The following is a 12,490-nucleotide window of genomic DNA, read 5'->3' on the forward strand; positions in this document are numbered from 1 at the left end:
GCACAAGTCCTTGGTGTCAACAGAAATCACTCCAGTTCAGTGTCTAGGTTTTTAAAAATTGTCCCGTTTTCCTTTAAGCTTCAAACTCTCGATAACGCATCTGCGAACAGATTTTCTCTTCCAGCAATGTGTATAATACATAAATTAAATGGTTGTAATAATAGACTCCATCTGAAAAGTCTTGCACTTTTGTCTCGAAATTTATCTAAAAGCTTCAAAGGATTATGGTCTGTATGAACAATTGTTTCTGATGAATTGTTTGCAACATAAATTTCAAAATGCTGCCATGCTAACACCAAACTCAACATCTCTTTTTCAATCATTGAATATCTTCTCTGTTGTACATTCAGCTTCCGTGAAAAATATCCTATTGGCTTTTCAATTCCAGTGTCGTCTTCTTGTAACAGTACAACCCCAATGCCTATATCGCTTACATTAACGGCCAAATTGAATTGCTTGGCATAATTGGGTACTGCCAACACTGGTGTCATAGTCAATACAGTTTTCAAACTATCGAATGCCTCCTGACACTCCTGTGTCCATTGAAACATCTTGCTCTTTTTTAATAATTCAGTCAGTGGAACAACCTCTTGGCTAAAATTTGGTACAAATTTCTGGTAAAACCCATTTATGCCCAGAAATCTCAAAGCTTCTCGTTTTGTTGTAGGCACTGGGAAATCCACGATAGCTTTGACTTTCACATCTCTCGGAGCCACCTTAACATGTCCAATGGTATGACCTAGATATGTAAATTGCGCTTTTGCAAATTCGCTTTTAACCAAGTTCATCACCAAATTAGCTTCCTGTAGTTGAGTAAATAATTCTTCCAGATGCTGTAAATGTTCCCCCAACATCTGACTGCAAACAATTAGATCATCAGTATAAACAGCGCAATTGTTTAGACCCGCAATTATTTTGTTTGTCAGTCTTTGAAATATTGCAGGTGCATTCATCATACCAAATGCCATGACTTTGAACTGATATGGTCTGCTTGGCATTATGAAAGCTGATATTTCCTTTGCTCTCTCCGACAATGGTACCTGCCAATATCCTTTCAGCAAGTCAATCTTTGTGATAAATTTTTGATTGTCTCACTTTCTCAATGCAATCTTCCAACCGTTGTGTGGGATATGAATCTGCTTTCATCACTGCACTTACCTTTCGATAGTCCACACACAGCCTTTGTGTTCCATCTGGTTTCAGTACCAGTACAATAGGCGAACTCTAGTTACTGCAACTAGACTCAATGATATCATTTTGAAGCATGAAATCAATTTCTTTTTGTACTTGTGATAACTTTGCCGTATTTAATCTGTAAGGTTGTTGCCTCATTGAAGGTGATATTTCAATACTTGCATCATGTAAAGTTAAATGTGTCTTTCCCAACTTATTTCCACAAATAGGTTTGTGTGACTGCAATAGCTTTTCCAAATCACTTTGACATTTGCTTGCAAGGTAATTCAAAATTTCATTAAAATTTTCAAGCACCCCCTCATCCAATTTGATTAGAGGAAAATCAATTTCAGAGTCCTGCATCATCCACCATCACTAATATCTCTTTTTTTATTTCTCTTCCCTGTCAAAGTACTTTTTAAGCATATTTACATGACACACCCTCTGCTTCTTTCTTCTATCTGGAGTATTTATTAAATAATTTAATTCACTCAATTTCTTTTCAATCCTGTAAGACCCACTAAATCTTGCATTTAAGGAATCACCTAGTACTGGTAACAAAACTAGTACTTTCTCTCCAGAAACAAAACAGCGAATTGTAGCCTTCTTATCTACTTTCACTTTCATTACTTGCTGTGATATCTTTAATTGTTCCCGAGCTAGCTCACATGCTCTGTTTAATCTTTCCCTGAAATTTGATATGTAATCCAGGAGAGTAGTTTCTAAATTTTGACCCAACAATTTCTCATGAATCAATTTCAGTGGTCCCCTTATCTCATAACCATAAACTACTTCAAAGGGGCTAAAACCAGTCAATGCATTAGGAGCACTTGTAATAGCAAGTAACAAAAATTGAATTCTTATATCCCAATCCTGTGCATAATCATGACATTATGCTCTTATCATAGTTTTTAAAGTTTGGTGCCATCTTTCCAAAGCTCCTTGTGACTCTGGATGATAAGCTGTTGACTTAAACTGTTTTATCCCCAAACTGTTCATTACTTCCTTAAACAGATGTGACATGAAATTTGACCCCTGATCTGATTATATTTCTTTAGGTAAGCCATATCATGTGAAAAAATGAATTAGCTTCTCCACAATCTTCTTAGTTATAATATTTCTTAAAGGTATCGCTTCAGGAAACCTAGAAGACACATCCATAATTGTCAATAAATACTGATGTCCAGTCTTTTTTAGTTTTTTAGACTTGGGGAGGGGTCCTACACAATCAATCCTGACCCTTGTAAAAGGTTCTTTAAATGCTGGTATTGGGATTAAAGATGCTGGCTTAATCGCTGCTTGTGGTTTTCCTGTTATTTGACATACATAACAGGTTGTACAGAATTTGACTACACCCCTATGCAATCCTGGCTGAATAAAATACCTCTGTACCTTTTCATGTGTTTTCCTAATTCCTAAATGGAATTACATTGGAATTTCATGAGCAATCCTCAGAATCTCATTTCTATACCCAGCTGGGATAACAATCTAATGCACCTTCCTCCAGCTTTCATTTGCTGAGACATGATCTGACCTCCATTTTTCTCATCAAAATATCCCCTCGATGATGATAAAATACTGGGATACATTTTGCTTTCGTTTCTGAATACATTTTCTGATATAACTGTTTTAATTGCAAATCACTTTTCTGTAACTCCACTAACCTCTTTGAGTTAAACATTTCAGATGAATTGGACTGCATTCCTTCCTCCTGAACAATGTCATCAAATACTAATTGGATTTCAACACCTTCTTCTTGCCTTTGAACTGCCTGCTTATTTTGTTTATCTTGTTCTTTCCTATGGGCCTTTGGTCCCATCAATACACAATCAGGAAACAATCCAGGATGTTCCTTCTGTAGCACTTCTGTTGAAAACACTTCTACAGGCTGCTCGACTACCATAGGCATCACCCAAGTTTTCAATCCAGCTATATCATTACTCAGAATAAATTGAATCCCTGCAATGGGCAATTTTTCCACCACTCCAACTATAACTTCACCTGACCTTTATTTGCTCTTTAAATTTACCTTCCACAATGGAATAGATTTAGCATTTCCTTGAACCCCTTATTATTACCATCATCTGCAATACTCCCTCTGAACAACATATGTCACTATCCCACAACATTAAGGATTGACTAGCCCCTGTGTCTCTTAGAATTTTAACATCTTTACCTACTCCACCCTATACACATGGAAAGACTTTCCCTTCACATACAAAGTCTTTAAACATTTCTACAACCTGCTCCTCAGAACTCTCTTGAGTAAACTGTGAACACAATCCCACTTTTTTACCTTTCACTGATTCTCCCTGTTTCACCTGTACACAAACTGTTGGTTTCTCCTGTGCTTGAACCTCAATCCACAGTATTTATACTTCCAGAGATTTTCTGTACCCCAACAATTCCAACAGATTTTCTCTGCAATCTCCAACACACTTACTTCATGTACCCCACTTTATTACAATTAAAACACCCCAATTTTTGAATGTCACTTCTACCTTCAGCATCTTCCTTTTTATTCTGAGCTAAAACTTCCTGGGAACTTCCAGCCACTCCTTCTCTTCCCTGACTACCTAGCTTCCTTTCACCTTCACAACTTTTATCCTTTTCCAATTTGAAAGGGTGATGGAAAAGGATTTAGCTCTATGAACCAACTCATAATCATCAACTATCTCTGCTGCTTGTCTTACAGAATCAACCCTCTGATCCTCCACATGAGTTCTCACTACCGAAGGGATTGAATCTTTATATTCTTCCAAAAGAATGACTTCTCTAAGAGCTGCTTCAGTTGTCTCTATTTTTAACGCCCGTATCCACCAGTCAAAATCACTTTGTTTTACTTTTTCAAACTCAATATAAGTTTGCCCAAGTTTTCTCATATCCCTAAATTTCTGCCTGTATTCTTCAGGAACCAACTCGTATGCACTCAAAATAGCCTTTTCTCACCACATCATTCTTCACCGGCATTTCTTCTGATAGCGAAGCATATACCTCAAGCTCCCCACCTCACAACTTACACTGTAATAGTAACATCCAGTTTTCCTGTGGCCATTTCATCTGTTTAGATAGCTTCTCAAATGAAATAAAGAATGGTTCAATATCTTTTTCCTCAAACTTTGGAAGAGCTTGTACAAATTTAAACATATCCCCACTGGGTTCTACTCTGTAGATAGATCCTTCCTCACCTACTGACATCTCACTTCTAACTGCTAACATTTTCAGTTGGAATTCCTTCTCTCTCTTTTTCTCTTTCCTCCTTCTCTATCTTCACAATTTCTAATTCCCTTTTAAAAGCCATTTCTCTGTCTTTTGCTTCAAATTTATGCTTTTTCAGTTCCTTTGCTTGTTCAAATTCAAGTGTCCTCATTTCAGACTGAAGTCTCACTACTTCCAGCTGTGACTCACTAGTGTCAGGTTTCACTTCCAACTGTAGATGCTGTGTTATACTTTTAACTATATCTGATTTCCTAGGCACCCACACGAAACCCCAATTTTAACATCTGCCAACTCTGTTAGATTACTTTAGGTTATTTTCTCCAACCCAATCAGAGTTCTGTCTTCTACTCTCAGACAAGTCTAAGCAATTGCCAAAGCCACCTTGCAGTCTCGCCACTTCTAAAATACCTCACCAACTCCTGAATTCAAAGTGCTTCACATATTCGTAAGCTTAAGATTCACCAATTCCAAACTAATCAAGGAATTAGAAATATGATTGACCCCAGCAAGAGCCCCCAGTTGTTATGACCAAACAGTTGGTAAAGTGGAGTTATTTAAAAATTCCAGACGGAAACTTTAAACAACTGTCATAACCCATCATTTTAAGTGTTATGTTTGAGGTGCGACTCTAAATTCAGGAATCAGACCACAGTTCTCGAGGTTTTACATTAAACTAAATGAAACACTTTATTAATTTACACAGGTTGAGATATATATATATATATACACATGGCTACAAATTACTATTATCATAACTTTTAACAAATTCCCAAACTAATCTCCATTAAAGCAACAGCAACCCATACACTTAATCAGACACCAGGCAAAGCATTTTCACCTTACAATTCAAAATGAGGTTCTTTTCACTTTGGTTCCTGTGGAGCCAGATGGAGGCTTACAGCTGCCTTTTGATTTCACATTGCCTCTACCCCACACACACAAAACTGCTGACGTTACACCTAGCACAGCCCACTGAATGTAAATTCTCATTGTATCACCAGAGTCTTTGAACTCCACCTTTTAACAATAAAACTCCTTTCATAGAACCAATTTTATTAGTAATATAAATATACTGCTCTGTATCTGCTCGCTATGTGATAGTTTTCACCCCACATCTTGAGTGCTCTATTCAAAAAATGCAAATGCAGACTATCTCTCTTATGTATCAAAACTAGTACACATCAAATAACCCACACATTAAGACACATCCATAGACTAAACCTCTATTTTAAATGAAAAACATTTCCCAATAATATTATATACATTAATAGCTTCATGCCACTCTCTCCCACCCACACACACTCACTTTCTCCCACACACACACTCACTCTCTCCCACACACACACCCACTCACTCTCTCCCACACACACATTCACTCACTCTCTCCCACACACACACTCACTCTCTCCCACACACACACCCACTCACTCTCTCCCACACACACATTCACTCACTCTCTCCCACACACACACTCACTCTATCCCACACACACACCCACTCACTCTCTCCCACACACACATTCACTCTCTCCCACACACACACCCACTCACTCTCTTGCACACACACATTCACTCACTCTCTCCCACACACACACTCACTCTCTCCCACACACACACCCACTCACTCTCTCCCACACACACATTCACTCTCTCCCACACACACACACACCCACTCACTCTCTCGCACACACACATTCACTCACTCTCTCCCACACACACATTCACTCAATCTCTCCCACACACACACACTCACTCTCTCCCACACACACACACTCACTCTCTCCCGTACACATACACACCCACTCACTCTCTCCCATACACACACTTACTCACTCTCTCCCACAGACACACTCACTCTTTCCCATACATACACTCACTCACTCTCTCCCACACACACCCACTCACACACTCACTCGCTCTCTTTCACACATGCACACACTCACTCTCTCCCACCCACACACACTCACTTTCTCCCAGACACACCCACTCACTCTCTCCTGTACACATACCCACTCACTCTCTCCCACACACACACACCCACTCACTCTCTCCCACACATACACTCACTCACTCTCCCCCACACACACACTTACTCACTCTCTCCCACGCACATACTCACTCACTCTCTCTCCCACATGTACTCACTCACAGTCACTCACTCTCTCCCAAACATATTCACTCATATTCACTCACTCACTCTCTCTCTCTCACACACAGACACACACACACACCCACTCACTCACTCGATCTCTCTCTCTCTCTCTCACACACACACACACACACACATTCACTCTTCCCACATATGAATGTGACATGAGAATAAACTTTTTCACACAACGTGTGGTTCGGGTCTGGAATGCACTGCCTGGAAGTGTGGTGGAGACAGGTTCAATTGTGGCATTCAAGAGGGCATTAGATGATTATTTGAATAGAAACAATGTGCAGGGGTATGGGGAAAAGGCAGGGCAATGGCACTAGGTCATAATCCTCATTCGGAGACAGTGCAGACACGATGGGCTGAATGGCCACCTTCTGTGCTGTTAAAATTCTGTGATTCATAGACACATTCTCTCTCTCCCTCCCACACACAGACTCACTCTCTCCGTCATGCTCTCTCTCTCTCTCACACACACTCACTCACTCTCCCCCTCACACAGTCTCTCTCTCTCCCTCTCTCTCTTTCTCTCTCACATACACACTCACTCTCTCTCTCTACCCCTCTCTCTCTCTCACACACACACATACACACACTCTCTCTCTCCCACACACAGACTCACTCTCTCCCTCACACTCTCTCCCTCTCTCTCCCTCTCTCTCTCACACACACAGACTCACTCCCTCCCTCATGCTCTCTTGCTCTCTCTCTCTCTCACACTCACACTCACTCACTCTCTCTCCCTCCCACACACAGACTAACTCTCTCCCTCACACTCTCTCCCTCTCTCTCCCTCTCTCTCTCACACACACAGACTCACTCCCTCCCTCATGCTCTCTTGCTCTCTCTCTCTCTCACACTCACACTCACTCACTCTCTCTCCCTCCCACACACAGACTCACTCTCTCCCTCACACTCTCTCGCTCTCTCTCTCACACACACACTCACTCACTCTCTCTCCCTCCCACACACAGACTCACTCTCTCCCTCATACTCTCTCTCTCTCTCCCTCTCTCTCTCACACACACAGACTCACTCCCTCCCTCACACTCTCTCGCTCTCTGTCTCTCTCAGACACACAGACTCACTCCCTCCCTCACACTCTCTCGCTCTCTCTCTCTCACACACAGACTCACTCCCTCCCTCACACTCTCTCGCTCTCTCTCACACACACACTCACTTGCTCTCTCCCACCCATACACACACTCACCGCCTCACTTTCTCTAACTCACCTTCGGTTCCCTAGGCCTCAGCACACTCACCACCCCTGGTGTTCACTGCTTCTCCAATCAGAGGCCACTTCTCTCCCTCATTTGCCTATCAGCAGCAAACACGGGGAGGGAACGGCTGTGATTGGAGGAGCAGTTCCTTGCAAAACCTTGAATTTCCCTTCCCTGTCTTACCAGCGTTTTGAGCAGTGGCTCTGGGGGGCCTCAGAGAGGGGCTTGGTGAGCCACAATGCAGCCCACCTGGTTGGACAAGCGTGGTCTGGACCCAATCTGTTCAACCTCCCTTCATTAGGTAAGCCCCTCATCCAAAGAATGAGTCGCGTGAAGCTTCTCTGAACTGCTTCTAACACAAATATGTCTCTTTTCTCAAATAGGGAGACCAAAAACAGTATTGCAGCATTCCAGATGTGCTCTATACAATCCTGTGATGAGAGAGTAAGAAAGAGCAGAGGATGGTTAACTCTCACCCCGGTTTCTTGCTATAAACTTGTCCGTGTTGTGCAGACACAGGTTACAGCTGCCAATTCCTGCCACGTTGCACTGACTGACTGGTTCCCTGTCCTGTCGATTGCTTCCTCAGGTAGGGCCGATGTGCTCCTGTACGACATGCGGCCCCATTGTCGGCGCCAGCGCACAGCGGGTTTTCTCAACCAAGTCTGGAATGAGGTGGAGCCACGACCAAGCCAGGCACCCCAGCTGCTGAATAACAAGGTAGGAATGCGGGTCCCACGGGGCCCACTTCAGGTGGAGTGACGCACGATGTCGGGCCTGCTTCAGGTTTCCACCAGCGCTACCCTTGGCTCAGCCGGTTGCCCTACGTTTTTAAAAAATTCTTTCGTGGGGCGTGGGTGTCGCCGACAGGGCCGGCAGGTGTTGCCCATCCCTAATTGCCCTCGAACCGAGTGGCCATTTCAGGGGGCAGTTAAGAGTCAACCATGTTGCTGTGGGTCTGGAGTCACATGTAGGCCCAGACCGGGTAAGGAGGGCAGATTCCCTTCCCTAAAGGGGGCATTAGTGAACCAGATGGGTTTTTAACAACATAAAAACGCTAGTGATAGCTCCACGGTCACCGATGCTGAAACTAGTTTCATCTGACAGACTTTGTTAATTGAGTTCGCCAGCTAGGTAGGGGGATTTGGACCCATGACCTCAGGGCAATAGCTGAGGCCTCTGGATTACTAGTCGAGTGGTCCCGCCTCCCCCTGGAACCTACCTGAGACAGAGGCTTCGGGGTCAACTCTACTCCATGACATGAGTTGTGAAATGATTCAACAGGAATTTTAGCTCAGCAACAAGGCTGGACCGAGAGGAGACGGTGGTGTAGCGGTAATGTCACTGGACAGGTAATCGAGAGGCCCAGGCTAATGGTCTGGCGTCCAGGGGTTCAAATCCCACCTCGGCAGCCGGTGGAATTTAGGTTTGATTAATTAATCAATCCATTTGGTTCAGTGATGCCCTGCATGTGACCCCACTCAGTTCAAAGGTGATTAGGGGTGGTCAGCAAATCCACCTCCACCTCCCCATGGAAGAATAAAAGAAGTGCCAGTGGGTCCTCCCAGAATAAACTCCGTGTGTGCGTCTGGGATGGTGGTGGAGTGGGTCCTCCCTGGGAATGTTGGATGGTGCTCCTCGTCAATCCTGGCTGATTTCTGGAGAAGCCAGACCTCCACACAGAGCGAGGAAGCCTCCTGCCGGAAGAGGGGGGGGGGCAGTGTGGGAGGGGGTGTGTGGGGGGGGCGCGTGTGTAGGGGGGGGTGACTGGGGTGGGCTGTTAGATCACCGTTGCGTTTGACTCGAAAGTAATTCAGTCCCACGCGGCCCATTCCCGAGGCGACTCCAGCCGCTTGCCCTGAGAAAGCTGTGCAGACTGGAGCTGAAAGGGGCTGTGAGGACCAGGGACCAGCTCAGCCATTGCCTTGTTTCCTCAGGAGCTCAGGGATAATCAGCAGGCGATTGCTGAGGGTTACCTACTGCAACACCTGGAAAACAGGAGGAAGTGGAAAGAGCGATACTTTGTGCTGACGACCTGCTACCACTTGGAGTATTTTGAAACGAAAGAGGTATTGGGGCTTTATTAATTCACCTTCAGGTTTATCACTCATATTGCAACGTGTCTGCCGGGTGTGTTCGTCTGGTTAGATGGGGGTTGCTGCCTGCAGGTGGGGGAGTGTGTCTGGGAGGGTGGGGGAGTGTGTCTGGGAGGGTGGGGGGGTGTGTCTGGGAGGGTGGGGGGGTGTGTCTGGGAGGGCGGAGGAGTGTGTCTGGAATGGGAGGGGGATTGTGCCTAGGAGGGTGGGGGGGGTGTGTCCGGAAGGGTGGGGGGGGTGTGTCCGGGAGGGCGGAGGAGTGTGTCCGGGAGGGTGGAGGGGGTGTGTCCGGGAGGGTGGAGGGAGTGTGTCCGGGAGGGTGGGGGGGGGTGTGTCCGGGAGGGCGGAGGAGTGTGTCCGGGAGGGTGGGGGAGTGTGTCTGGGAGGGTGGGGGGGTGTGTCTGGGAGGGTGGGGGGGTGTGTCTGGGAGGGCGGAGGAGTGTGTCTGGAATGGGAGGGGGATTGTGCCTAGGAGGGTGGGGGGGGTGTGTCCGGAAGGGTGGGGGGGGTGTGTCCGGGAGGGCGGAGGAGTGTGTCCGGGAGGGTGGAGGGGGTGTGTCCGGGAGGGTGGAGGGGGTGTGTCCGGGAGGGTGGAGGGGGTGTGTCCGGGAGGGTGGAGGGGGTGTGTCCGGGAGGGTGGAGGGGGTGTGTCCGGGAGGGCGGAGGAGTGTGTCCGGGAGGGTGGAGGGGGTGTGTCCGGGAGGGTGGAGGGGGTGTGTCCGGGAGGGTGGAGGGGGTGTGTCCGGGAGGGTGGAGGGGGTGTGTCCGGGAGGGTGGAGGGGGTGTGTCCGGGAGGGTGGGGGAGTGTGTGTGGAATGGGTGGGGGAGTGTGTCTGGGACAGTGGGGGAGTGTGTTTGGTTGGTCTGAATGTTTGTTTGTGTGGGTAGCTATGTGTAGGTTAACATAAGAAGATAAGATAACGCAGGTGATGGAATACTCCCCACTTGCCTGGGTGAGTGCAGCTCCACAAACACTCAAGAAGCTCGACACCATCCAGGACAAAGCAGGTCACTTGATTGTCACTCCATCCACCACCTTAAACATTTACTCCCTCCGCCACCAACGCACAGTAGCAGCAGTGTGTACCATCTACAAGATGCACTGCAGGAACTCACCAAGGCTCCTTAGGCAGCACCTAACAAACACATGACCTCCACCATCTAGAAGAACAAGGGCAGCAGATGGGAACACCAGCACCTGGAAGTTTCCCTCCAAGCCACTCACCATCCTGATTTGGAAATATATCACTGTTCCTTCACTGTCGCTGGGTCAAAATCCTGGAACTCCCTCCCTAACAGCACTCTGGGTATACCTACACCACATGGATTACAGCTCATCACCACCTTCTCAAGGGCAACTAGAGATGGGCAATAAATGCTGGCCTAGTGAAAGAATCCTGTGAAAGAATTATTGGGTTGATGGGTGTGTGCATCTGGAAAGGAGTGTGTGTTGGTGTGTGTGTGTGTGTGTGTGTGTGTGTGTGTGTGTGTGTGTGTGTGTGTGTGTGTGTGTGTGTGTGTGTTGGTGTGTGTGTGTGTGTGTGTGTGTGTGTGAGAGTGTGTGTGTGTGTGTGTGAGAGTGTGTGTGTGTGTGTGTGTGTGAGTGTGAGAGTGTGTGTGTGTGTGTGTGTATGTGTGTGTGTGCGCGTGTGTGTCTGGGTTGGTGAGGGTGTCAATGGGTCATTGGGGAGACAGTGGGGGATTGAATCAACATAATCTTGTGTGTGTAGAGGGGGGAAGTGTATGGTGGAGGGGCATTAATCCTTTCCCAGAATTCTGTTATCCTGTGGTGATATGTTCCAGGCTGAACAGCGGGGCCTGAAACCTGAGGGCAGTGTGCTGCTGTCAGGCTACGTCTTGCTGAACTCCGTGATGGAATACAGAGATGTGCTGCATCGGAGCTGGCCACACTTCAATGGTGAGAACTCAAGGGCAAGGGAGGTAATGGTGGATCAGGACCATCGAGCTGGTCACATTCTCAGTCGTTGATTCCTTTGCTCTCAGGGTGTGGGTGGCATCCGTTGGCCATCCACGTTGCCCCAGGAAAGTGGTGGTGGGTTTTCTTCCAGGTGCTGCCTCGTGGTGAATGATGGGAGATACCCGGGTAATTCAGCTGATGTCCTTTCAGAACAGTCTAAGATGCAAAATGGAAGTTGAATTCGTTCCCTCCACACATACAGTAGCAGCAGCGTGTGTACCATCTACAAGATGCACTACAGCAACTCAACAAGGCTCCTTCGACAGCACCTTCCAAACCCACGACCTCTACCTAGAAGGACAAGGGCAGCAAACACATGGGAACACCACCATCTGCAAGTTCCCCTCCAAGCTACTCACCATCCTGACTCGGAAATATATCGGCGTTCCTTCACTGTCGCTGGGTCAAAATCCTGGAACTCCCTCCCTAACAGCACTGTGGGTGTACCTACACCATATGGACTGCAGCGGTTCAAGAAGGCAGCTCATCACCGCCTTCTCAAGGGCAATTAGGGATGGGCAATAAATGCTGGCCTAGCCAGCGACGCCCACATCCCGTGAACGGATATTTTTAAAAACCTACTGGAATTGAAAAGGGCAAGTTGTTTTTCATTGTGAGAGAGAGAAACAGGGTTAGAGGTCAGGTTCTGA

General features: G+C 46.3%; 1 protein-coding gene across 3 annotated transcripts in view; it reads left to right on the top strand.

Moving 5' to 3' along the window:
* Positions 1–12,490, top strand: part of LOC121271368 (protein Niban 1-like) — a 62,731-nt gene that overhangs the window by 14,343 nt on the left and 35,898 nt on the right. For all 3 annotated transcript variants that reach the window (XM_041177335.1, XM_041177336.1, XM_041177337.1), the window contains exons 2-4: positions 8,356–8,486; positions 9,704–9,835; positions 11,666–11,780. In XM_041177335.1, the coding sequence (XP_041033269.1) occupies positions 8,356–8,486; positions 9,704–9,835; positions 11,666–11,780 (378 nt within the window). The remainder of the gene's footprint in view (positions 1–8,355; positions 8,487–9,703; positions 9,836–11,665; positions 11,781–12,490) is intronic.

This window comes from Carcharodon carcharias, chromosome 30, assembly GCF_017639515.1.
Source record: "Carcharodon carcharias isolate sCarCar2 chromosome 30, sCarCar2.pri, whole genome shotgun sequence".
In the NCBI taxonomy this organism is placed as follows: Eukaryota; Metazoa; Chordata; class Chondrichthyes; order Lamniformes; family Lamnidae; genus Carcharodon; species Carcharodon carcharias.